We start from the raw sequence: 27,963 nt of genomic DNA on the forward strand, positions 1-27,963 counted from the left end.
GGGGAGAGAGGGCAACTTTAAGTTCTGTTCTACTACCCCTTATTAGTTCTTAAGTTCTAGGAGCAGAATTAGGCCATTCAGCCCATCAAGTCTACTCCACCATTCAATTATGGCTGATCTATCTCTCCCTCTCAACCCCATTCTCCTGCCTTCTCCCCGCAACCCCAATCAATATAGACACAAAAAGCTGGAGTAACTCAGCGGGACAGGCAGTATCTCGGGACAGAAAGAATGGGTGACGTTTCGGGTCTCGAACCCATGCCTTCTCTCCAGAGATGCTGCCTGTCCCACTGAGTTACTCCAACTTTTTGTGTCTATCTTCGGTTCAAACCAGCATCTGCAGTTCCTTCCTTACACATTATTAATCAATAATCTGTCAATCTCGACATGCTGCGACGATGACGGATGCCGGCAGTCGCCGATAAAATCGCGTAAGTGGGACAGGCCCTTAAAGAAAGCCACAAGCAAACAATTATTGTAGCAATGGCAACCATTATAACAGAATGGCTGAAGGCAGGTTGCTTTGTGTTGTCGAACAAGTAACTTTGCAAGCGACATTTTACAGAAATTGTAGTTGAAAATGATAATCTGCAGTCAATGCCGATCAACACAGTGGGGTAGATTTAACTTTGGGCAGTGATGTAAAATTGGTGCTATTAGATTAGCATCTTTAGTTTAAGAAGGAACTTCAGTCTGAAGAAGGGTTTCCTTCACTCCATAGATGCTGCTGCACCCGCTGAGTTTCTCCAGCTTTTTTGTGTACCTAGCATCTTTAGTTTAGTTTAGTTTGGAGATACAGCGCGGAAACACACCCTTTGGCCCACCGAGTCCGCGCCGACCAGCGATCCCTGCACACTAACACTATCCTACACACACACTAGGGACAACTTACATTCACACCAAGCCAATTAACCTGCAAACCTGCACGTCTTTGGAGTTTGGGGGGGAAACCGAAGATCTCGGAGAAAACCTCGGGTAGAATGTGCAAAATTTCAGTATGGACAGCACCCGTAGTCGGGATCGAACCCGGATCTCTGGTGCTGCAAGCACTGTAAGGCAGCAACACTACCGCTGTGCCACCATGCCGCTAACTGTACCACCCATCAGACAGCACTGAATATGACATTGCTCAATGTTTAAATCACTTTCCGTTGTTTTTGCGGTTGTTCACAGTTGCATCACCCATTGTGATTCATGGGCTGTACAATCCTCATGTCACGAGCAGCTAAAGAAGTTGGATCTGTGTTTCATTTATTTATTTATTTATTTATTTATTTATTTATTTTATTTATTCCGAACAAGTAAAGACATTAAAGACAAAATCGAAATCATCAAACAATTGGACATTACAATCAATATTTACAAGCAATGAAAAGAACAAAAAGCAAATGTCCAATGTCCAACTCTGTGTCTGTACAAGCTCGAAAAGGAGTGAGAAGAAGAATAACTTATTAAATCTCACCCCTTTTCCCCAACACTTCTACCATATTTAAAAATCAATTAATTAATAATAATAATACTACCCCAGGCAATTTCCCATAATACCTACAGACATATATATACATACAACTATTATACACATACAAACTTCATATATGAAGTAACCAAACATAAGTAAACAATTGTAAAGCAATAGACAAACATGTTGTTTGGAGATGGAGTAGAATGCTGCTTTCCCTGCATTGGACCATTGGGGTTAGGTTTTGGTATTGTTCCTAAGGCCTACAGTAGATCCACTGGCCAGTGTGGTACTGTGCCACATAAAACAGTTACTCAGGCTTGGGAGAGGAAAGATCTGCGAAGGGTCCTGATTCAGATAAACACAAGCTGTGCCCACCCAAGATGCCAGCCTCAAGCAGGGCATTCGTTAGCTTTTCCACGACCCACTCCCTGGCCTGGTGTTCACACTCCAACTTGTGCTGACTGTATCTCCCTGGTTGGCATCTGATCTCCCCAGATAATGCCCTCTCACAAACGTTAAGTGACAGGGGAGATAACTGAGGCACTGACGCATTTGAAATGGTGACTTTCATGTAATCTTATTGTTCAAATTATTCTGCACTGTAAGCAATTCTACTTTAGATACAATTTCAATATTTAGTAGGGTAAAATTGGATCAATATCTTGGGAAGACATAGACTTATACAGTACGGAAACAGACCCTTCAGCCCAACTTGCCAATGCCGACCAACATGCCCCATCTACACTAGTCCCACTTGCCCACGTTTTGGTCCACATCTCTCGAAACTTTTCCTATCCATGTACCCATCCAAATGTCTTTTAAATGTTGTTATAGTCTGTCTCAACTACACCCTCTGGCAGCTCATTCCATACACCCACCACCCTCTGTGAAAATATTGCCCCTCGGGTTCTTATTAAAATCTTTCCCCTCGCACCTTAAACCCATGTCCTCTGGTTCTTGATTCCCCTAATCTGGTTAAAAGACTTTGAAGAAACAATGCCACATGATCAAGGTGACCACATCAGAGAATGTTTTTCTTTTTCAGAGGCTGACTCAATTCCAAATAGTTTTTGTTCGTTCATCCTTAGCCTATGTAGGGGCCACAAAGAAGTTAATCTGTAGTCCTTGACGTAATCATTAACCTGATCTTTTGCTGGTAAAGTGACCTTGTAAAATCTCAGGCTTGCAAAACTTGCTAACATGTTATTGCAACTCTTCAGTCAGTTCAGTGTAGTTTATTGTCACGTGTACCAAGTTACAGTGAAAAGCTTTTGTTGCGTGCTAACCAGTCAGCAGAAAGACAATACATGATTACAATCGATCCGTTTACAGTGTATAGATATATGATAGGGGAATAACGTTTAGTGCAAGGTAAAACCAGCAACGTCCGATCAAAGGTAGTCCGAGGGTCACCAATAAGGTAGATAGTAGTTCAGCGCTGATCCCTTGTTGTTAGTAGGAGGATTCAGTTGCCTGATCACAGCTGGGAAGGTTAATTGGTTTGATATCAAGTCAAGTCAAGTCAAGTTTATTTGTCACATACACATACGAAATGTGCAGTGAAATGAAAGTGGCAATGCTCGCGGACGTTTGTGCAAAAGACAAACAACCAATAAACACAATCATAACACACATATTCTTTTACATAATAAATAATGGAAGGAAAAACGATCAGTAGAGTTAGTCCCTGGTGAGATGGGCGTTTACAGTCCGAATGGCCTCTGGGCAGAAACTCCTTCTCAACCTCTCCGTTCTCACCGCATGGCAACGGAGGCGTTTGCCTGACCGTAGCAGCTGGAACAGTCCGTTGCAGGGGTGGAAGGGGTCTCTCATGATATTGTTAGTTCTGGAGTTGCACCTCCTGATGTATAGTTCCTGCAGGGGAGCAAGTGAAGTTCCCATAGTGCGTTCGGCCAAACGCACTACTCTCTGCAGACTGAAGAAGGGTCCCCACCCAAAACACGGAACGTCACCTATTCTTTCTCTCCAGAGATGCTGCCTGACCTACTGAGTTACTCCAGCATTTTGTGTCTTTAGCCAGCAACTATAGTAGTGTGTAGTTTGCGGTTATTTTCAGTTATTTGGCTGTTTGTAGTTTGTTTGTTTGTTTGCCTTTTTGCACAAAGTCCGTGAGCATTGCCACTTTTCATTTCACTGCACACATCTCGTATGTGTATGTGACAAATAAACTTAAATTAAGACATATTTGAGAGTGAAAGGCATCACAGCCAACCCAACTCTATCCTCATTTAAATGCTATAACATGTGTACATTTTACAACATGAATCAATGATGTCAAAGGAATCCAATGTCTTTCTTTCCCAGTTGTATTCAGCCCACATTGTTTGCCTCCTTTAGTTAAACGAGCCGGACAATGGTGCAAGATTTCAACAGCGTGCAATAGAATGTCAAACCCCGTTCTAAGGAACTTGTTTCAAACTTCTTCACATTACAGTGCAGAAGATATTTTCCTTTCCCTTCCTAACCCCGCCTGTCTTGATTTTGGAACCTTTCTTTGTTTCTTTATGAAGGTGCTTTAAGGAGATTCCTTTCAAAGATAGAAATGTCAGATAGACACAGAATGCTGGAGTATCTCAGCGGGACAAAAAGTTGTATTTCAATAGCCGAGATATTGGTAACAGAGAGGCCCCCTGGTAACAGGTGACGCTTGAGATAAGAATAAAAATTGGATATCTAAGGCCTAGGTTTTGTCGGGTATTAGATCAATGTCGACCATTGTACAGTGGATGTGTTCACTTGTTGCCCCTGACTGAATTAAGTTGCTTTTCTTCCCGCCTGAAGGGATGATAAATGGAGCCAAAGCGGCAGCAGAGATTGAACAGAAATATCTGACAACTTTTCTAAATTATATACAAAATGACCAGTGTACAATTTCAATCTCAATGTGAGGGTAACACTGACAAGGCTGGCATGGCTCATCCTTATTTGCCCTTGAATAATTTGCTAGGCCTCCTCTGGCCTTTATAACAAGAGGATTTCAGTATAGGAGTAAAGAGGTTCTTCTGCAGTTGTACAGGGCTCTGGTGAGACCACATCTGGAGTATTGTGTACAGTTCTGGTCTCCTAATTTGAGGAAGGACATTCTTGTGATTGAGGCAGTGCAGCGTAGGTTCACGAGATTGATCCCTGGGATGGCGGGACTGTCATATGAGGAAAGATTGAAAAGACTAGGCTTGTATTCACTGGAGGGGGATCTTATAGAAACATATAAAATTATAAAAGGACTGAACAAGCTAGATGCAGGAAAAATGTTCCCAATGTTGGGCGAGTCCAGAACCAGGGGCCACAGTCTTAGAATATTTAGACATTTAAGACTGAGCTGAGAAAAAACGTTTTCACGCAGAGAGTTGTGAATTTGTGGAATTCCCTGCCACAGAGGGCAGTGGAGGCCAAATCACTGGATGGATTTAAGAGAGAGTTAGATAGAGCTCAAGGGGCTGGTGGAGTCAAGGGATATGGGGAGACGGCAGGCACGGGTTATTGATTGGGGACAATCGGCCATGATCACAATGAATGGCGGTGCTGGTTCAAAGGGCCGAAGGGCCGAATGGCCATGTTTCTATGTTTCTATGCCTTGTCAGAAGACTGCTAAACCACATCAGTGATTCAAGCTGGAAAGGTATAGAGAAGATTTACGAGGATGTTGCCAGGACTAGAGGGTGTGAGCTACAGGGAGAGATTGAGCAGGCTGGGACTCTATTCCTTGGAGCGCAGGAGGATGAGGGGTGATCTTATAGAGGTGTACGAAATCATGAGAGGACTAGATCGGGTAGATGCACAGAGTCTCTTGCCCAGAGTAGGGGAATCGAGGACCAGTGGACGTGGGTTTGAGGTGAAGGGGAAAAGATTTAATAAGAATCTGAGGGGTAATTTTTTCGCACAAAGGATGGTGGACCAAATCTGCCAGGTGGGACGTGTAGCTGGAAAATGTTGGCCGGTGTGGGTAAGTTGGGCCGAAGGGCCTGTTTCCACGCTGTGTCACTCTATGGAGATACCAGAAATGCTGCTGGAGTTGCACTGAACACAGAGCACAAGATGTTCCCCTTCCATTGGTACAGAGCCCGAGTGCTCTCTCCAGTCCTGTACTGTGGAAAACAGCAAACTGAGAAACGCTGTGGAGATCGACTGTGGCCGCTTGCAATGACCCTGTGGTGAGGAAGTCGAGGGTCAATGTGACCTTGTCAGACTGTAGTCTGGGCACGAGGATGTGGTTGAAGGTCTTGCTGCAGAATGTCACATATCTCCGCGATCTCAGCCTCAGATGACTCCCTCCCTCGTCTGTAAACATGTTCGTTGGCAGAGCTCCAGCGATGGGATTGTGTCTATAGAGACTGCCTGGTGATATATGGATCTTCCCCGAATCACCTGTAATCCCAGTCGAAACCCTCCAGTAACAGCCGTCCCTCCACTGAAGCACCTGTGGAATTCAGTGTTCATGCGGTTTAACTGCTTGAGCAGAGACCGAGAGACCGTTCCGTGCTCGACTCAGCATGGACTTTGGGGGGGGTCTTTGAGTGGTCTGCAGTTAGCTCCAGGAGTGGCCATGATATCGGCAGCTCCTTGACGTGGAACGTTACTGGAAGTGTGCAGTCAAATTCTGCAACGGGAGCAATTTACTCCGGGTCAAATAGATTTTGCAGAGGAAACAGGAGAACAAATTAGAATTCGGACACGTGAGAATGGGGCAATGCTGTCGTTAAGCCTCAGCGGTGTGCACTGCACCCTGGAACCGAGTGGTGTCTGAGATGATCACTGATCTCAGCATTGACACCTTGATCATAGGGCACATCCTTGCTCGCCTCGGTGAGAGGAGCTTCTCAGCTTCATTGTCCAGAACATGAGAGATACTAGGTAAGATTTAATTTAAGCACCGGAGTGGAAGCCACCCATTCTCTGCATCAGTATAGTTGCACCGAATGCCCTATTCGGAGGCTGCTGAGTCACTTGCTCAGAGACGAGGGAACTGATGGATGTGCTGTTGTGATGTCATCGTTAATGCTGTTGCTCTCTGCAATGAGGGCAATGAGGGACGATAGAGAGGGGGAGGGGGGAGGGAGAGAAGAGGAGGGGAGAGACGATGAGAGAGGGAGAGGGAGCAGGAAGGGTAGAGGGAGAGGAAGAGGGGGTGATGGAGGAGAGAGAGGGGGATATGGGGAGAGGGAGTTGGTGAGCGAGGGGGAGCAGGAGATGGGGAGTAGGAGAGAGGGTGAGAGCGAGGGGGGGGGGAGAAGGAGAGGGGGGAGGGGTGCTGCATTGCTGTTTAGTGATTAAAACCTGTTTTACTTGTCACTGGTCAATTAGTTCAAAGGGACGATGATGAAATGATCAAGCAGCCTCACTAAATGTATTGCTTGAAGCTGAGAGGAATGATGGTGTGTGGGGAAACAACTGCAGACAAAATGTGTGGGTAGGAACTGCAGATGCTGGTTTACACTGGAAATAGACACTAAACGCTGGAGTAACTCAGCGGGTCAGCAACATCTCTGGAGAGAAGGGAATCCTTCTTCAGACCTTTTTCTCCAGATATACTGCCGGTCCCACTGAGTTACTCCAGCGTTTTGTGTCTATCTTCAAGGAATAATGATTTTTTTTCCATTAGGTGGGTGGGCAAACTTCCAAGATCTAGAAGCATGGATTTGCGGATACCGATTTACTAAAAAAAGACCTATGTTATCTGTACCCCCACATTTCTGCCTTACCAGAATGATTCAGGAGAGAACATATCTTGCCCTATTGTAACCAAACCCCTTACAAAGGAGCCATTAAAAATATTGTCTCTTTATATTGTATATAGAAACATAGAAACATAGAAAATAGGTGCAGGAGGAGGTCATTCGGCCCTTCGAACCAGCACCGCCATTCATTGTGATCATGGCCGATTGTCCCCAATCAATAACCCGTGCCTGCCATTTCCCCATATCCCTTGATTCCACTAGCCCCTAGAGCTCTATCTAACTCTCTCTTAAATCCATCCAGTGATATTGTATTTTTCCATTTGAAAATAACTGCCTCCCCTCAACTCCCATATACTATCTCTCAGTCAAATGGGAAGCATCCAGTAAGCTCACTGGCCATGAGCTGCCAGAGGAGGTGGTTGAGGCAAGGACTATAACCACTTTTAAAAGGCATTTGGACATGTACATGGATAGGACAGGTTTGGTGGGATATGGACCAAACGCGGGCAGGTGGGACTCGTGTAGCTGGGACATTGTTGGCCGGTGTGGGCAGGTTGGGCTGAAGGGCCTGTTTCCGCGCTGTATCACTCTGTGACTCCAGCACAAACTGAACAGAATAGGAGAAAAATACAGGAAAAAACAGGAGGTAAATCTAATCCTGAATTTTCACCAAAGCTGCGCTGTAACCGAGTTTTATAGGTGCGCCTGAAAATGGTGTGATGTTAAAATGGCTTAATTGTTTTCACCTGCCTGCAGGGTGACTTTACAACAAACCAACCACTCATCCACAGTGAGAACCATTGCTGAATTTTGCGATGGTATGGAATGGCACGGCATATCTGCTCCTCTAAAAGGTTGAAAACTAGACTGACTTCCAAAGTCCACAATCAGTTCATTGTTCTTACTGACATTAAGAGCCAGGTTATTGTGCTGGCACCATTTGGTCAGTCGGTCGATCTCACTTCTATACTCTGACTCGTCACCATCAGTGATACGCCCCACAACAGTGGTGTCGTCGGCGAACTTGATGATGGAGTTCGCACTATGTCCGGCTACACAGTCATGAGTATAGAGTGAGTACAGCAGGGGGCTGAGCACGCAGCCTTGAGGTGCTCCCGTGCTGATTGTTATCGAGGATGACACATTTCCACCAATACGGACAGACTGTGGTCTGCGGATGAGGAAGTCGAGGATCCAGTTGCAGAGGGATGCGCAGAGACCCAGTTCCGTGATCTTGATAAACAGCTTGGTGGGGAGCCTCTTTGGAGGTTGTAGTGTTTAATAGCCCGATTGTTGTTGGGAAGAAGCTGCTCCTGAACCTGGACGTTACCGTTTTCAGGCAGTCTGTCAGTCTGTCAAGGCTGTGTTGACAAGTTTATTGTGTGCAAATTGGCTGCTGCATTTCTGTCAGAGACATAGAAACATAGAAATTAGGTGCAGGAGCAGGCCATTCGGCCCTTCGAGCCTGCACCATTCACCATTCAATATGATCATGGCTGATCATCCAACTCAGTATCCCGTACCTGCCTTCTCTCCATACCCCCTGATCCCCCTTAGCCACAAGGGCCACATCTAACTCCCTCTTAAATATAGCCAATGAACTGTGTGGCCTCAACTACCCTCTGTGGCAGAGAGTTCCAGAGATTCACCACTCTCTGTGTGAAAAGACGGGTGGCCTTTTGGCATTCGAGCACTCCTGATGTTGTGTAAGGCACAATATAAAGATGTCTTTCTTTGAATTCATAGAGAAGTATGAATAGCTTCTCTTTTTTCGGTTTTTCATCAGTGTTGTCTCCCTTTTCTGGTGTGCCACAGAACTTTGTGGTGGTGACACAAAACAATTGCAGATGCTGCAATCTTGAGTAACTGCTGGGGTAACTCAACGGGTCGGGCAGCATCTGTGTAGGGAATGGGCAGGTGTCTTGAGTTGAGTTTATTGTCCCATGTACCGAGGTACAGTGAAAAGCTTTTGTTGCGTGCTAACCAGTCAGCGGAAAGACAATACATGATTACAATCAAGCCATTCGCGTGTACAGACACATGCCAAGGGAATAACGTTTAGTGCAAGGTAAAGTCCGATCAAAGATAGTCCGAGGGTCTCCAATGTGGTAGGTTGTAGTTCAGGGCTGCTTTCAGGTTGTGATAGAATGGTTCAGTTGCCTGATAACAGCTAACAGTGTTGCTCACTGGGCAGCTGTAACCTGTTATCTCAGTGACATTAGTAGTTGCTATACATGCGAGAGAGAGAGGTGATACTGTAGATAGGAACCGCATGCGCAGATTACTTGACAGCCCTATTGTTACTCCAAACGATGTCAGAGTTTGCAGGCTCATAACTTCTGATCTTTTTCAACTCCCACGGTTATGGGTTGCACACACGGTTGTCGGTCGGGAGAAATCTGAACAGCTGTCAGCACAGCAGCTGGCTCCATCCAATACACAATGAATTCTTTCAGAGGGAAGGTATATGCAGCCTCGTGGACCCAGATCCCACAGTAGGCAATGTCCATCCAAATACTTCTTGCCTTTCTTTCCTTGTGTTTCTTAGTCATAGAGTGATACAGTGTGGAAATAGGCCCTTCGGCCCAACTTGCCCACACCTGCCAACATGTTACACTGGTCCCACCTGCCTGCGTTTGGTCCATATCCCTCCAAACCTGTCCCTGTCTAACTGTTTCTTAAAAGTTGGGATAGTCCCGGCCTCAACTATATCCTGTGGCAGCTCGTTCCATACACCCAGCCCTGAACTGCCACCTTGGAGACCCTCGGACTATCTTTGATTGGCTTTGTGGAAAGGTTGCCTAAACATTTTCCCAGAAGGATGTTTTGGCATACGAATGGCTTGTTGAAAATTACCCCTCAGCTCCATTAGATCTTTCCACCTTCACCTTGAGTGTCCTCAGCTCCTCGAGCATCTGTGGCAAGAACTCTGTGGATCTACCCGTGATTCCTCTCATGGTTTTCACAGACCTCTGGAGATCACCCCTCATCCGGGCCAGGCGCATCTGTGGAAAAGATACCCAGCCTGATCAACCTCTCCCGTTTCACACCCTCTAGTGCTGGACATCCAATACATTTTCTCTGTATCCTTCCCAGCTTGCAGCATCTATGGAGAACATGGTGCCCATAGGTGACGTTTCACAGAGTGCTCACCAACGTCTTATAACTCATGCAACTTCTAGGCAGCATCTGTGACTGGAGAACATGGATCATTTGACGTTTCACAGAGTGCTCTCCCTCTCACGGGTCAGGCAGCATCTGTGGAGAACATGGATAGGTGACGTTTCACAGAGTAAGCACACTGGCTGGAAGGCTGGAGTAAGCATCTGTGGAGAACATGGATAGGTGACGTTTCACAGAGTGCTGGAGTAACTCAGCGGGTCAGGCCAGAACAACCAGGGCCGGCACACAGAGTGACCTCAGGAAGGGTGTGGAGCCCACAATGGGCCAGAGTGCTGGGCTCAGCGGTGTCAGGCAGATCTGTGAACATGGATAGGTGACGAGTGGGGAGTAAAGGAGCGGGTGCAGCATCTGTGGGAACTGGATAGGTGACGTTTCACAGAGGCTGGAGGAACTCAGCGGGTCAGGGCAACGGCTAAGGAAATGGGGAGTTACTTGAAAAGGGTTTGTGAGAGGCGCTGTTGCCTATTTCCTTAGCTCCATAGATGCTTGCAAGCTGGGTCAGGCAGTATCTGTGGAGAACATGGATAGGTGACGTTTCACAAAGTGCTGGAGTAACTCAGCGGGTCAGGCAGCATCTGTGGAGAACATGGATAGGTGACGTTTCACAGAGTGCTGGAGTAGCTCAGCGGGTCAGGCAGCATCTGTGGAGAACATGCATGGGTGATATTTTGGGTGAGAACCTTTCTTCGGGCTGAAAGATGGAGATGTGAGGTTGAAACTGGAGGCCAGAACAAACCAGGGCCGGCAACAGATGACCTCAGGAAGGGTGGAGCCACAATGGGCCATTGTTGGCTGGTGAAGATGCGCTAACAAGAGGGATACAAGGATGTGAACAGTGGAACTAGTAGGACGACTTAGAGGGGAGGGGAAGGGAACGGAAGGAATGGAGGAGTTACTTGAAATGTGAGAGACGCTGACTTGCAAGCTGCCCAAGTGAAATATGACATGGTGTTCCTCCAACATGCGTGTTTTGTTTTGGACACATGATATTGTGCCGAGGATAATTCTCAATGTAATGCAGCGAAAAAGCAGTGATGCAGCCTGCTGGGCTGCGAGTGAGACGAAATCCCCTCTCCCCGTAACCACCCTGCTGGGCTGGGTCTTGTTGCAGGAATCGCAAGCTGGGCATCAGAAGATAAATGCTGCCACTTAGATATCACACCCAGGGAGCAGGAGAGCGGAGCTGCAGCTGACAGCAGTGAACTGGAGCGGCTCTGTTGCTCTGCCTTCTCGCTGTGTGCTGCATCCTAGAGGCTGTAAATTGAGGGCACCTCCGCTTCTTTCCTAAAAGGGACAGAGGTTTGCGGCTGATAAATGGGCATGTCTGGGTCTGGGAATGGAATGTGCTTCTTGTCCGTATTAAATCAGACCGGGACTCTCTTCACAATGGGCCAGTTTGGAAAGTGTCTATAAAATATCCCAGCTAGTCCAGGCATGCAGCAAACGATTGCTGAACCGATTCATGGCTTGGCATTGAGAGTGAATGTCGACTCTGCTCAACGGTGGGCCGCTAAGTGTGGAGGCTCTGTGGATCCGTGCTCAGAATGGGACCACACGTCCTTCTTCCCGTGTGTGAGCTAGCTGAGTTAGCTGATTGCAAACTCAGCAACAGTGGAAGTGTTACAGTCCCTCTCTGTGTCCTTGAGCAGCAGAGTAGAAGCTTGAAAACAAATGAGTCAGGCTTCCTCATCCTGATTGCAGGGCCAGGAAGACATGAGGAATGCCAGTCCTCAAGGACAGCCTGGAATTCAATTGAACGTGACAATCATTGTTGCAACCGACCCAGGAGAAATATCACTGACGAATTGTCTGCTTATATTTTCCATTCTCTTCAATACCTGTCCTCCCTATATATATCTTTTTTTGTTGGTGAAGTTCAGAGATACAGCGCGGAAACAGGCCCTTCGGTCCACCAAGTCCACTCGGACCAGCGATCCCCGCACATTAATCTGACCCTGGGGCTGCCCGGCCCGTGACTGATCCGGCAAGGGTTAAAGGTCGGCACATGACGGAAAGGAAAATGATGTCATTCCTTCCAAATCCCAATCTGCCATGACCCAGTGGCAGGCAGGAGGTCAGGGGTATTACTTACCGACTCCGGTCAATACCATTAAGTGGCAATATCAATTTACAGCATATTTCTATTACTTAGTAACCCTCGTCACCCACTCCCATTATGAGCACTCTGGTCATCGTTTGAGCCACGGCGCTTCCTACCATTGCCATGGCCATTTGTCATAGGTACCTTCCCTTCCCCTTCATGTGGCTGAATGACAAGCAAAGTAGGGGGGGGTCATGGGGAGACGATTAAGAAATCGGAGGTGCAAAGGGATTTGGGAATGCTGGTGCAGGATTCCCAAAAAGTTAATTTACACGTCGAATTAGTAGTAAAGATGACAAGTGCAATGCTAGCATTGATTCCGAGAGGATTAGAATATAAAACCAGGGATATAATGTCGAGGCTTTATAACACACTGGTCAGGCTGCATTTAAAGTATTGTGAGCCGTTTTGGGACGCAAATCTGAGGAAGGATGTGCTGGCTCTGGAGAGGGTCCAGAGGAGCTTTACAAGAATTATTCCAGGAATGATTGAGTTAACATATGATGACGGTTTTTAACGACACTGGGCCTGTACTCGCTGGGGTTTGGAAGGATGAGGGGACCCCTCATTGAAACTTACCGAATAGTGAAAGGCCTGGATAGAGTGGATGTGGAGAGGATGTTTCCACTAGTGGGAGAGTCTAGGACTAGAGGGCACAGCCTCAGAATAAAAGGACGCACCTTTAGAATGGAGATGAGGAGGAATTTTTTTCTGTCCCTGTCTAACTGTTTCTTAAACATTGGGATAGTCCCAGCCTCAACTACCCCCTGTGGCAGCTTGTTCCATACACCCACCACCCTCTGTGTGAAAAGTTGCCCCTCAGATTCCTATTAAATCTTTTCCCCTTCACCTAAACCCATGTCCTCTGGTCCTCGATTCCCCTACTCTGGGCAAGAGAGACTCTGTGCATCTACCCGATCTATTCCTCTCATGATTTTGTACACCTCTATAAGATCTCCCCTCATCCTCCTGCGCTCCAAGGAATAGAGTCCCAGCCTGCTCAACCTCTCCCTGTAGCTCACACCCTCTAGTCCTGGCATCATGGAAAAGGGCGGAAACGTTAGTTATGGATAACTATATTCTCAAAGTAGATGTTTGTGTTGAGAGAGTTAGCTTAATTAGGTAAGAGAGTGTGAGGAGACTATTCTAGACTAGTCTATTTATGGACGTTAATAGGTAGATTTATTCAATACTTGCCAATGTGTAAGGTTCTCCTGCGTAAGGGTGTGGTCTGCCCATTAGATAGGAAGGTCTGAATCACAGTCAATATTTGGCTTCCCTCCACTGCATGTGGCTGAAGTGTTTACTGCTCTGTGATGTTCTGACTCAATCATATTACAGTTACCAGCTGAGCTCACTTCCACTTAAGGAATATGAAGGTCATGGAGGGTGGGAAGGAACTGCAGATGCTGGTTTACATCGACAATAGACACAGAGTGCTGGAGTAACTCAGCGGGACAGGCAGCATCTCTGGGGAGGGGGGGGGGGAAGGAATGGGTGATGTTTCGGGGCGCGACCCGTCTTCAGAATGCGGAAGAATTCCTTCTCTCATGAGATGCTCTCTGTCCCGCTGAGTTACTCCAGCTTTTTGTGTCAGGGATGCAGTTTTTGCAACTTTGTGGGCTTTGAATCCTGCCAGGTTTGCATAGCGCTGCGTTCAGTTCAGTTCTGGCTGCTTCACGGAGGATTCAGGAAGGAAATACCTGCCCTTGGAGGAACGGCAGAGGAAATCCACCAGATTGAGAAAAGCTTGATTTACGACAGCAGATTGCATAGACAAAACTTGTGTTTCCTTGAAATGGCAAAAGCTTAAAATGATTTGAGGTGCTGATAGGACGGGTAGAGGGGCGTTACTATTCACTGCCCTCCTGATTTTTGACGGTTCCTGTGCCTCGTTGTCACCTTCCCCATAGCTAACATTGTTCCATTCTACATTTCCTTGTACATTGTCTGCTTTGATATGTCGTTTTCACACCTTGCCCTTCCATATCTCAGTCTGAAGAAAGGTCTCGACCCAAAGTGTCACCCATTCCTTTTTGGTACAGTTACTATCACAACAGTCCTGTGCTCTATCACAGATCACAAACCTCCATTTTCCATTCTAGGTCCAAAATCGGCCTTTCCAATCCTAACACTTTCCCATGCGGAGATGGATGATTCTGTCATCCCAATGTGACTCCATCAGTTGGGTATCAGTCTTCTAAACCTCTGGATGTGGAGAGGATGTTTCCACTAGTCTGAGAGTCTGGAGAAAAGGAATAGGTGACGTTTCGGGTCGACACCCTTCTTCAGACTGAGAGTCAGGGGCGAGGGAAACGAGAGATATGAATATGAACAGAGAACAAATGAATGAAGGGTATGCACAAGGACAAATCAAAGCCAGCAACGATGATCAGGGAAAGGTAGAGCCCACAATGGTCCATTGTTGGCCGTGGAGATGGTGATAATGAGTAGATACCAACAGTGAAACTCAGCAGGGTCTCTACTCTTCATTTGCCCCTTCAGTCCCTCTTTAGGGGTCAAAAAGGCAAATGATATTATTTTGAATTACATGGAACATACAGGACAGGAACAGGGATCTGTTCAGACTGTATATGTCCCTCAAACCTCTTTCCACCGCTGCACTTTTCCTCATCACCATCTTGTTCTATTTCATTACCTCTCATGTGTTTATCCTGCTTGTATCTGTCTTTATAGCATACACATTTTAAGGTGAGGGGGGAAAGATTTAAAAGGAATTTTTTGTGTATGGGTGTATGGAATGAGCTGACGGAGGAGGTAGTTGAGGCAGGCACTATCATAACAGTTAAGAGGCTTTTGGGCAGGTATATGGATAGGATAGGTTTAGAGAGGGATATGGGCCAAGCACGGGCAAGTAGGACTAGTGTCGACGAGGCATGTTGGATTGAAGGGGCTGTTTCCACCCTGTGACTCTGTGACATACATTGACCTTACTGAAACTATTTTTTATCTTCCTGCATTCTCAAGACCTTTGTTCCACAGAGCCAAGGGCTTGATAAAACCTTATCTGTGCATGAATTGAAGATTTGGTGACTGGAGACCATCAAAATCTTCACTTTCACATTGCACGTAACTCCCTCTGGAGGAACTGTGCCATCTTTGCATGGTGCACCGTACATTGTAACACATTGTGAATTATACTTGAAGTGGCAGGGCCAATCCCTGTGGCCCTCAACTACACACACAATTTATATTAATAATTTAATATCAATGAAATTGCCCATCACAGGTACTGATCTCCCCACCATCGTAGGGATCTATCTATATGAGGCGCTGCTTCAAAGGCTACGATCAGCCAGAATAGGAGACACCTCGTCCACAATAGGTCTCAATGCTGGTACCTTCTCAGTTGTCTACTGTGCATTTGCCTAAACCAAAACCAAAATGGCTGCCAATATCGTCAAAGATCCACAGCATCCTACCATCAGATAGGAGTCTGAAAACCATGAGCACAAAGATCGAGAATACTCTGAAGAAGGGTCCCGACCCAAAACGCCACCTCTCCATGTTCTCCAGAGATGCTAGATGCAAAATTGGGACAGGCAGCATCTTCAGACTGCAAACAAGATACAAGATACAAGATACATTTAATTGTCATTTGGACCCCTTGAGGTCCAAACGAAATGCCGTTTCTGCAGCCATACATTACAAACAAATAGACCCAAGACACAACACAATTTACATAAACATCCATCACATTGCTGTGATGGAAGGCCAAATAAACTTATCTCTCCACTGCACTCTCCCCCCTCCCCCGATGTCAAAGTCAAAGCCCCCGGCTGGCGATGGCGATTGTCCCGCGGCCATTAAAGCCACGCCGGGTGATGCGAGGTCGCACACCGGGTCTTGGTGTTAGAGCCCCCGGCGTGCGCTCGCAGAGTCCCGCGGCCATTCCAAGCCGCGCGGGGCGGTGATGTCAGGCCCCGCTCCAGGAGCTCTTCCACCCCGCAACTTGGGCGGGGGAAGTCGCCGTTCTTTCTCTCCAGAGACGCTGCCTATCCTTCTGCATTTTATATTTCTCTTCAGTGTTAGCCACAACATCCGTGGTTCCTTCCTGCACATTTCCAGGGATGCTGCGTGACCCGCTGCGTTACTTCAGCATTTTGTGTCCTTTTTTGTACACGTGACCATAAACTAAACTCAAACTTTGATCATAAAGCGTTGGTTATAATCTTCCACTTTTTAAAATTCCCCTTTTCCCTTCACTTCCATTGATTGAGTTTGTATCTACGGAACTTGTGTGGGTAGCATGATATCAGCATGAGGTCCAGGTTGACCTCGTGTGGATCAAACATTCAAGATGTATTGGGAAGATGCATGTTAAGCAAGCCGCTGTACAACGAGTCATTCACAAGATACTGACTCCAAGGTTGTTCATCTCATTCTTAGCCCAAGATGTTTGTCAGATGCAGACACGTTACACAAAAGATTTTCCTTTCTTCTTTTTTTTCTTTTCTTTCTAGGGTCTTATTTCTTTTCTTTGCTTCCTTCTCTAATTCCTTCCCTAAGGGGTTCTCTTCTCCCAACACTTTCCTGCACCTTCACGATTCTTGCTTACTTTCCTTACTTCTTTTATTTCTATCTTTTTTAAAGCTCAAAAAATGAAGTGGTACAACATAATGTAATAAGATATATGCGATGTATTAATGTGATTTACTGTACTGCTAATAAAAATAAAATTTAAAAAAAAAAAGGCTAAATCTTGAGTTTACCATCCTCTAGACTACCAAAGAGACTCCTGGTGACTGTTATGTCTGCTCATAGAAACATAGAAAATAGGTGCAGGTGTAGGCCATTCAGCCCTTCGAGCCTGCACCATTCACCATTCAATATGATCATGGCTGATCATCCAACTCAGTATCCCATACCTGCCTTCTCTCCATACCCCCTGATCCCTTAAGCCACAAGGGCCACATCTAACTCCCTCTTAAATATAGCCAATGAACTGTGTGGCCTCAACTACCTTCTGTGGCAGAGAATTCCACAGATTCACCACTCTCTGTGTGAAAAAAATAATTATCTCGGTCCTAAAAGATTTCCCCCTTATCCTTAAACTGTGTGTGTGGCCCCTTGTTCTGGACTTCCCCAACATCGGGAACAATCTTCCTGCATCTAGCCTGTCCAACCCCTTAAGAATTTTGTAAGTTTCTATAAGATCCCCCCTCAATCTTGTAAATTCTAGCGATTACAAGCCGAGTCTATCCAGTCTCAAGTTTCTATCTTTCAGACTTTAACTCCTAAATTTAAACCTTATTTCCATGCTGACCTTTTAAATCGTACACTGACCTCCGCCTGTGAGACAGCATGGGGAAGACAGCTTACTTCTCCATTTTTGGGTCAAATGTTGAACATTACAACTCTCCCTAGATCATGTTTAGAAAGCTCTTCTCATTGTGGTTGGGGCGCTGAGTTTTAAACCAAAGGGAGGGTTCCTGTTTTTGGTGGTTCCGAGTTAGCTGATCTTGATCAGGGGGTCTGTCTTTGTTCTTCTCTCTCTCTCTCCATCTCCCTCTCATTCTCCCTCTCATTCTCTCCATCTCCCTCTCCCTCTCCTTCTCCCTCCCTTCCCTCTCCCCTTCCCCCTCTCCTTCTCTCCCTTCTCTCCCTCCCTCTCATTCTCTCCTTCCCTCTCTCCTTCCCCTCTCTCCTTCCCCCTCTCCTCTCTCTCCCTCCTTCTCTCCCTCCCTCTCCCTCTCCCCCTCCCCTCCCCCTCCCCCTCCCCCTCTCTCTTTTTTCCTTTCTCACTTATGAATGCTAGATTGCTTCTCTGTTATTTTCTGCAGGTAGTGGTTTGTTAGAAATGAAAAGCAATGGTTGGTGGCAGACTCCGTGATTACGACACTGCAGCAGAGATAACTGGGAGGAAGTGAGTGACTTCTGGGAACAGATTTATTATTACAGATATCTTTTGAGGGCACTGTGTGTAGGAAGGAACTGCAGATGCGGTATGAATATTGGCTTCTGTAACTTTAATAACCCTTGCTTTCCCTTACAATTCCGTATCTCTCGTTTCCCTCTCCCCTGACTCTCAGTCTGAAGAAGGGTCTCGACCAGAAACGTCACCCATTCCTTCTCTCCACAGATGCTGCCTGTCCCGCTGAGTTACTCCAGCATTTTGTGTCCATCTTTTAAGGACACTGTCCATCATGGGAGGAAATTGCTTTTAAAACATGGGGGGGGGGGGGGGGGGCCTGACATCCAGGACAGGGGTCGGCAACCTACGGCCATCATCCGGCTCGCAGGCGTATTTTTTTTCAATTCGTTTTCGAGACCTGGGAACTGCAGCCAGTCCCGTGGCACACAGGCAGCCTGAGAACTGACCCGTTTTGCCGAACCAACAGAGGGGGGGCCGAGATACCGGCTCGCTAAGTCGGCCTCGGAAGTCGGCTAAGAGAACGGATCTGCTGGTTTAGTTTAGTTTAGAGGTACAGCACAGAAACAGGCCCTTCGGCCCACCAAGTCCGCGTCACCCAGCGATCCCCGCACACTAACACTATCCTACACACACCAGAGACAATTTTACATTTATACCAGACCAATGAACCTGCAAACCTGTACATCTTTAGAGTGTGGGAGGAAACTGAAGATCTCAGAGAAAAACTACGCAGTCACAGGGAGAACGTAAGAACTCTGTACAGACAGCACCAGTGGCCGGGATCGAACCCGGGCCTCTGGCACTGCAAGGGATGTAAGGCAGCAACTCTACCCCTGCGCCACCGTGCCTAGGGGTTGTAAATAATTTCAAGAGGCACTTAAAAGCTGAAAAGGGTACAGGGATTACAAGTTAGCAACCCGCATTGCCATTTGCAACCTTTCGCCAAGAATGTTCACCAAGTCAAGTCAAGTCACATTTATTTATAGAGCACATTTAAAAAACAACTCTTGTTGGCCAAAGTGCTTTACATTTGTTATAAGAATAGTATAAACAAACAAACTACATACATATATACATATAGCCTTCACTCAGAGGACGTCAGGAAAAGCTTGGGAGTATAGATAAGTCTTTAGTCTTGACTTAAAGGAGTCGATGGAGGGGGCTGTTCGTTCTGATGGGAAGGGGGATGCTGCTGTTCCACAGTTTAGGAGTTGCAACCGCAAAGGCACTGAGCTTATGCCTAGACCGCGGGATATTCAGCAACCCCAAGTCGGCCGATCTGAGGGACCTGGAGGTGGAGTGGTGGGTGAGAAGACTTATTATGTAGGTGGGGGAAAGCCCATTGAGGGCTTTGTAGACATAGAGGAGGGTCTTGTAGTTTATACGGAACCGCACAGGGGGCCAGTGGAGCGAGGCCAGCATCGGGGTGATGTGGTCCCTCTTTCGGGTGCCCGTCAAGAGTCTCGCTGCCCTGCGGCGTTTTGGACCAGTTGCAGGCGGGACAGGGAAGATTGGCTGATGCCAGTGTAAAGGGAGTTGCAGTAATCTAGGCGGGAGGAGATGAATGTGTGGTTGATCATTTCCAGGTCATCAAAGTGGAGGAAGTGTTTTATTTTAGCTATCGTCCAAAGCTGGAAGAAGCTGGCTTTTACCACGGCATTGATTTGTTTGTCAAATTTCAGTGCTGAGGCACATTTTGACGTGTGGGGCTGTGGAGAGTGGACCTGCTCGCTGCCACTTACAGTGGTTCAGTTTAACGTAGAGAAGATCAAAACCTATGTGGAAGTGCAACACGCCCCTGATGATAGGAGCAGGAGAGTCTGCTCATGGAATGTGCTTCAAATAGCAGCAGCAGGGCTGAAAGCTTGAGACTATCCAAATAAGGCAGGGAGCTGGAGCACAGTTGACGGACAGTACACTGCCTAAAATACCAGGACCACAATAGGCCTCTGTATCCCGGCTCGCTGTGGAATGCCAAAAGAGAACAAGGACAACACTTTCCCTTCAACTGTGTTTACACTACAGGCAACAGCAGATAAACACATACCTGATCCAATCCGAGCGTGCAATTCCAAAGTACTCAAATCATTTCTCCTTCATTTAATCTTGCCGTGCATGACTTTTGATCATTGAATCGAGAAAATAATCTAATCTTGAATCATGCCTGCTCAATTTCTTGGAGTAACTCAGCGGGTCAGGCAGCATCTGCGGAGAACATGGATAGGTGACGTTTCACAGAGTGCTGGAGTAACTCAGCAGGCCAGGCAGCATCTGTGGAGAACATGGATAGGTGATGTTTCACAGAGTGCTGGAGTAACTCAGCGGGTCAGGCAGCATCTGTGGAGAACACGGATAGGTGACGTTTCACAGAGTGCTGGAGTAACTCAGTCAGGGGTGAGAACATGGATAGGTGACGTTTCACAGAGTGCTGGAGTAACTCAGCGGGTCAGGCAGCATCTGTGGAGAACATGGATAGGTGACGTTTCACACAGTGCTGGAGTAACTCAGCGGGTCAGGCAGCATCTGTGGAGAACATGGATAGGTGACGTTTCACAGAGTGCTGGAGTAACTCAGCGCGTCAGGCAGCATCTGTGGAGAACATGGATAGGTGACGTTTCACAGAGTGCTGGAGTAACTCAGCGGGTCAGGCAGCATCTGTGGAGAACATGGATAGGTGATGTTTCACAGAGTGCTGGAGTAACTGAGTGGGTCAGGCAGCATCTGTGGAGAACATGGATAGGTGACGTTTCACAGTGCTGGAGTAACTCAGCGTGTCAGGCAGCATCTGTGGCGAGAAGGAACGGGTTACGTTTTGGGTTTAGACCATTCTTCAGACTGAGAGTCAGGGGGGAGGGAAACGAGAGATGTAGATGGTGATGTAGAGAGATATAGAACAGATGAATGAAAGATATGCAAAAAAGTAATAATGATAATGGATACAGGCCATTGTTAGCTGTGTGCCAGGTGAGAATGAGTATAGACAATGAGACTCAACAAGACCACTTTGAAGCTGGTACGACGAGTGGAGGAGGAACAGAGAGAGAGAGAGGGGGATGCAGGGGTTACTTGACGTTAGAGAAGAAGAGGAAGTTGCTAGGGTTCCTGGTCTTCACCCCTCTCCAGTTTCTGGCCAGCACCGCCATTCAATATGATTATAGACAATAGACAATTTGAATTAGTGACCCTTGCTTACTTTGACATTTATAAGTTCTGAAGAACATATCGCCGATTTAAAATCAGGGTTTCTTTTGTTCTTGCTCGGCTGCCCAGTCGCTAATGTTTTCAACGATGATGAATGATGGTTAGGTTTGGACAGGTTTAGAGGGATATGGGCCAAAAGCAGGCAGGTGGTACTAGTGTAGATGGGGCATGTTGGTCGGTGTGGGCAAGGTGGCCTGTTTCCACCTTGTGTGACTCAATGATTTTCTTTCATTCAAATTGAACTGCATAGCACAGAAAACCCTTGCACAACCCAGTCCAAATTCTTGGCCATTGAGATATTTTTCTGAGGGAATTACAATCAACATGCATTGAATTTGTGTTGTCAACAAAATAGAGAGAGTACAGAGGAGATTTACTAGAATGTTGCCTGGGTTTCAGCAACTAAGTTACAGAGAAAGGTTGAACAAGTTAGGGCTTTATTCTTTGGAGCGCAGAAGGTTAAGGGGGGACTTGATAGAGATTTTTAAAATGATGAGAGGGATAGACAGAGTTGACGTGGAAAAGCTTTTCCCACTGAGAGTCGGGAAGATTCAAACAAGGGGACATGACTTGAGAATTAAGGGACTGAAGTTTAGGGGTAACATGAGGGGGAACTTCTTTACTCAGAGAGTGGTGGCTGTGTGGAATGAGCTTCCAGTGAAGGTGGTGGAGGCAGGTTCATTTTTTATCATTTAAAAATAAATTGGATAGTTATATGGACGGGAAAGGAATGGAGGGTTATGGTCTGAGTGCAGGTAGATGGGACTAGGGGAGAATACGTGTTCGGCACGGACTAGAAGGGTCGAGATGGCCTGTTTCCGTGCTGTAATTGTTATATGTTATATGTTATATGCATGGAAAGCACTTACCCCAAACTATACTGTGAGAGTGTTTCAATCTAATCCTTTCTTTTGCTTCTTTGCAGGATTTTGATCGGGGCACCTCAGGCCCGGGCCCAATCGCAACAACATGCAAACCGCACTGGAGGACTCTTTGCCTGCCCGATAATAACAGAAGACGATGACTGTAATCAAGTCAACATTGATAATGATGGTCAGAGCCTTTCCCTTATCCCCTTTTGTATCAAACTCCTCCTCACCCATTTTAGAAAAAAATAAGTGCAGGAGTAGTCCATTCGGCCCTTCGAGCCAGCACCGCCATTCAATATGATTATAGACAATAGACAATTTGAATTAGTGACCCTTGCTTACTTTGACATTTGTAAGTTCTGAAGAACATATCACCGATTTAAAATCAGGATCTGATTAACAGACGATCGGGGCTGACACGTTATGCATTCCTCTGTCTGTTCCAGTTGACCTGCAACGGGAGAGCAAAGAAAACCAATGGCTGGGGGTGACGGTCAAAAGCCAAGGAGTTGGAGGGAAGATTGTGGTGAGTTGACAATGTAAAGCCAAGGGGCTCGGAGGGATTATACAAAAATAAAATGTCTCCGCCTGAAGACACAGTGTGGACGGGCGAACTATGCTTGTGAACAGCTGTGCACTAGTAACTGATCGGACATGGAGCTATTGCGTTCAAAATCAATTTAATCCTGACATTTTTCCTCAATTATTCAAGGATGGAGTCAGCAGTGATGGTTTGAAATTTTTCAGAAGGTTATTGAACCTTTCACTAGGAAGGATCTTACAATTGAACTTGGTATCAGGCTGGTTGTTGTCATTTAGCAGTTGCCTTGGGAGATGCAGGGAGATTGCACAAGGGGGTTAGAGTCAAGTTACTTCATGGGGAAGCTTCTTGGCTAGAAATGTGGAACTGACAGTTTCAGGGGGCAGCCTCAGTAGGAAGGAGAACACTGCAAGGAATGGATAGTCTATTTAAAACAATGTGCAGGAAGGAACTGCAGAGGCTGGTTTACATCGAAGATAGACACAAAATACTCGCTAGAATTTAGGAGATTGAGGAGGGATCTTATAGAAACTTACAAAATTCTTAAGGGGTTGGACAGGCTAGATGCAGGAAGATTGTTCCCGATGTTGGGGAAGTCCAGAACAAGGGGCCACACACACAGTTTAAGGATAAGGGGGAAATCTTTTAGGACCGAGATGAGATAATTATTTTTCACACAGAGAGTGGTGAATCTCTTAAGGGATTGGACAGGCTAGATGCAGGAAGATTGTTCCCGATGTTGGGGAAGTCCAGAACTAGGGGTCACACAGTTTAAGGATAAGGGGGAAATCTTTTAGGAACGAGATGAGAAAAACATTTTTCACACAGAGAGTGGTGAATCTCTTAAGGGGTTGGACAGGCTAGATGCAGGAAGATTGTTCCCGATGTTGGGGAAGTCCAGAACAAGGGGTCACAGTTTAAGGATAAGGGGAAATCCTTTAGGACCGAGATGAGGAAAACATTTTTCACACAGAGAGTGGTGAATCTGTGGAATTCTCTGCCACAGAAGGTAGTTGAGGCCACACAGTTCATTGGCTATATTTAAGAGGGAGTTAGATGTGGCCCTTGTGGCTAAAGGATCAGGGGGTATGGAGAGAAGGCAGGTACAGGATACTGAGTTGGATGATCAGCCATGATCATATTGAATGGCGGTGCAGGCTCGAAGGGCTGAATGGCCTCTACTCCTGCACCTATGTATCTATGTATCTAAAATGCTGAGTGACGTTTCGGGTCGAGAAGGGTCTCGATTCTCATTCCTTCTACCCAGAGATGCTGCCTGTCCCGCTGAGTTACTCCAGCAGTTTGTGTCCATCTTCGATTTAAAACAATTGTTCAACTCCTGGGGTCCATTTTAGACTAAAAGTTACTGAGCCTGAGGGAACACTAACACAAGAATGATAGTTGGCCGAGGTGATCCAGGGATAACCTCTGCCCTGTTATTAATTCAGCTCCAGTGTTAGGCTGTCTCCTCCACCGCCCAGTTTCCCCTGACAAAGTTGTCAGGCGGTGCCGTTTCAGCAAAAGGCCAACGGAAATCAAATCACAAATCTGTTGAGAGTAATCATTTTCCTTTGAAACTGCTTGAACTTGAAAGGAAGCCTTGATGAACGATCACAAGACTGCAGAGAAAATAGATGAGGAAAATCTCATCTCAAAAAGGCACGCAGCTATTTATGGCAGCCTCATCACAGAATCAGTGTAAAGCTTATCCCATGACCAGATGGTTGTGGGTTCAAATCCCAGTCTCGTCTGTGACTTCAATGTTCCCATCACTGCATGGTTGAGATGTAAGTGAGCACCGTTAAATGACATTACTTTCATGTTATTTCGCTGCAAGGTCACCCTGTACTGGTTGGTTGGCTGCACATCAGCATTAAATGCCTTTTGCCTTCGCTGAAACCATCTCGCGGCTGGGGATCAATGAGGTTGGCCGTTGGACAAGAACAAAAATAAAGACAGGGCAAACAGTGGATGTAAACACTCATGTAAATCCGTGACTGCAAGGATCCTACGTCGAATGGATTGGACATCCAGACTAGCTACCACGAGTTAGTAACACTCAGCACGAAACAGAATTAACTAGTTTGAAGAAGAAGAACTCAGCGGGTCAGGCAGCATCTATGGAGCTAAGGAAATAGGCAACGTTTCGGGCCGAAACCCGTAAGGGTTTTGGCCTGAAACGTTGCCTATTTCCAGAAGGATTTCGGCCCGAAACGTTGCCTACTTCCTTAGCTCCATAGATGCTGCTGAACCATAACTGAGTGGGTCAGGCAGCATCTGTGGAGAACATGGATAGGTGACGTTTCACAGAGTGCTGGAGTAACTCAGCGGGTCAAGCAGCATCTGTGGAGAACATGGATAGGTGACGTTTCACAGAGTGCTGGAGTAACTCAGCGGGTCAGGCAGCATCTATGGAGAACATGGATAGGTGACGTTTCACAGAGTGCTGGAGTAACTCAGCGGGTCAGGCAGCATCTGTGGAGAACATGGATAGGTGACGTTTCACAGAGTGCTGGAGTAACTCAGCGGGTCAGGCAGCATCTGTGGAGAACATGGATAGGTGACGTTTTCACAGAGTGCTGGAGTAACTCAGCGGGTCAGGCAGCATCTGTGGAGAACATGGATAGGTGACGTTTCACAGAGTGCTGGAGTAACTCAGCGGGTCAGGCAGCATCTGTGGAGAACATGGATAGGTGACGTTTCACAGAGTGCTGGAGTAACTCAGCGGGTGCAGCAGCATCTATGTGGAGCTAAGGAAATAGGTAACGTTTCGGGTCGAAACCCTTCCGGGTTTCGGCCCGAAACTTTGCCTATTTCCAGAAGGGTTTCGGCCCGAAACGTTGCCTATTTCCTTCGCTCCATAGATGCTGCTGCACCCGCTGAGTTTCTCCAGCATTTTTGTCTACCTTCGATTTTCCAGCATCTGCAGTTCCTTCTTAAACACCTTGAATTGTACATAATCATGAAAGGAATAGATCGGGTAGATGCACAGAGTCTCGTGCCCAGAGTAGGTGAATCAAGGACCAGAGGACATGGGTTTAAGGTGAAGGGGATAATCTGAGGGGTAACCTATTCACACAGAGGGTGGTGGGTGTATGGAACGAGCTGCCAGAGGAGGTAGTTGAGGCTGGGACTATCCCAACAATTAGGAAACAGTTAGACAGGTAAGTCAAGTCAAGTCAAGTTTATTTGTCACATACACATACGAGATGTGCAGTGAAATGAAAGTGGCAATGCTCGCGGACTTTTGTGCAAAAGACAAACAACAAAACAACCAAACAAATTATGAACACAATCATAACACACATATTCTTTTACATAATAAATAATAGAAGGAAAAACGTTCTGTAGAGTTAGTCCCTGGTGAGAAAGGCGTTTACAGTCCGAATTGCCTCTGGGAAGAAACTCCCTTCTCAACCTCTCCGTTCTCACTGCATGGCAACGGAGGCGTTTGCCTGACCGTAGCGGCTGGAACAGTCCGTTGCAGGGGTGGAAGAGGTCTCTCATGATTTTGTTTGCTCTGGAGTTGAATTGCGGTGCTGACTCGAAGGGCCAAATGGCCTACACCTGCACCTATTGTCTATTGAATATAGGCCAAATGCAGGCAGGAGGGACTATTGTAGCTGGGACATGTTGGCCGGTGTGGGCAAGTTGGGCCGAAGGGCCTGTTTCCACGCTGTATCGCTCTATGACTCTATGATACCATTCAGGATCGAGCAGGCAGGGTGGTCTTTATTGTTAGAGAAACCAGGAGTTAGGTTAAGCCAGAAGTGAGTTTGGGTAACTGGGGAAATATTGCGTCCAAAACTATTGTGTCCAACTCCAAAAATACCAGTTAGAAGGTTGGGAGGGACTTCTTTAACCCAAGGGGGTGCAAACATAGAACGTGCCCTCAGGTGGAGTGGGTGAGTGGAATAGTGGGGCCTGCATATAGACAACTGCATGATGGAGGATGGAGAGAGTGTGCAAGAGGAGCTCCAGTGGAGCATACAGTAAATATGGAGTAGAACCGACCAGTTGGGCCAAATGTTCATGTCATAGGAGCAGAATTAGGCCATTCAGCCCATTCAGCTTTCTCCGCCATTCTATCGAGGCTGATCAATCTTTCCCTCTCAATCCCTTTCCCCAGCCGCCTTCCCATAACCCATACCAATCAAGAATCTGTCAAACTCCGCCTTAAAAATACCCACTGACTTGTGGCCTCCACAGCCGTCTGTGGCAATGAATTCCACAGATTCACCGCCCTCTGACTGAAGAAATTCCACCTTGTCTCCTTTCTAAAGGAACATCCTTTAATTCTGAGGCTGTGCCCTCTGGTCCTAGACTCTCCCACCAGTGGAAACATCCTCTCCACATCCACTCTATCCAGGCCTTTCACTATTCGGTACGTTTCAATGAGGTGGCCCCCCTCATCCTTCTAAACACCAGCGAGTACAGGCCCAGTGCCGTCAAACGCTCATCGTATGTTAAACCCACTCATTCCTGGGATCATTCTGGTAAACCTCCCCTGGACCCTCTCCAGAGCCAGCACATCCATCCTCAGATACAGGGCCTAAAATTGCTCACAATGCTTCCAATGTGATCTAGCCAGTGCCATGTAAAGCCTCAGCGTTACATCTCTGTTTTTCTATGGCGCTTTGCGCTACGTAAGTTCCACGTGAACGTGCGATGTTGCTTGCAGACATGTGCCCATCGCTATGAGGTGAGGCAGCGCGTGGACCAGCTGGCAGAAACCCGGGACATGATTGGCCGTTGCTACGTGCTGAACCAGGACTTGAAGGTCAAGGACGAGTTGGATGGTGGCGACTGGAAGTTCTGCGAAGGCCGCACGCAGGGCCACCAGCGGTTCGGCTACTGCCAGCAGGGAATCGCCGCCGGCTTCACGCCAGACGACAACTACATCTTATTTGGCGCCCCGGGCACATACAACTGGAAAGGTCAGTCACTTCCAATGTTGTGTGAGAGGGGAACAGGCCGTGGCAACCAGGAGCATAACACTAGTGGTTGGTGAGGG

At 46.8% G+C, this 27,963-nt stretch overlaps 1 protein-coding gene across 3 annotated transcripts in view; it reads left to right on the forward strand.

Moving 5' to 3' along the window:
• LOC129714728 (integrin alpha-7-like) overlaps window positions 1-27,963 on the forward strand; it is a 124,103-nt gene that overhangs the window by 28,470 nt on the left and 67,670 nt on the right. For all 3 annotated transcript variants that reach the window (XM_055664523.1, XM_055664522.1, XM_055664521.1), the window contains exons 2-4: window positions 22,465-22,592; window positions 22,855-22,934; window positions 27,631-27,886. In XM_055664523.1, coding sequence (XP_055520498.1) covers window positions 22,465-22,592; window positions 22,855-22,934; window positions 27,631-27,886 — 464 coding nt within the window. The remainder of the gene's footprint in view (window positions 1-22,464; window positions 22,593-22,854; window positions 22,935-27,630; window positions 27,887-27,963) is intronic.

Source organism: Leucoraja erinacea, chromosome 40 (assembly GCF_028641065.1).
Source record: "Leucoraja erinacea ecotype New England chromosome 40, Leri_hhj_1, whole genome shotgun sequence".
NCBI classification, from domain to species: Eukaryota; Metazoa; Chordata; class Chondrichthyes; order Rajiformes; family Rajidae; genus Leucoraja; species Leucoraja erinaceus.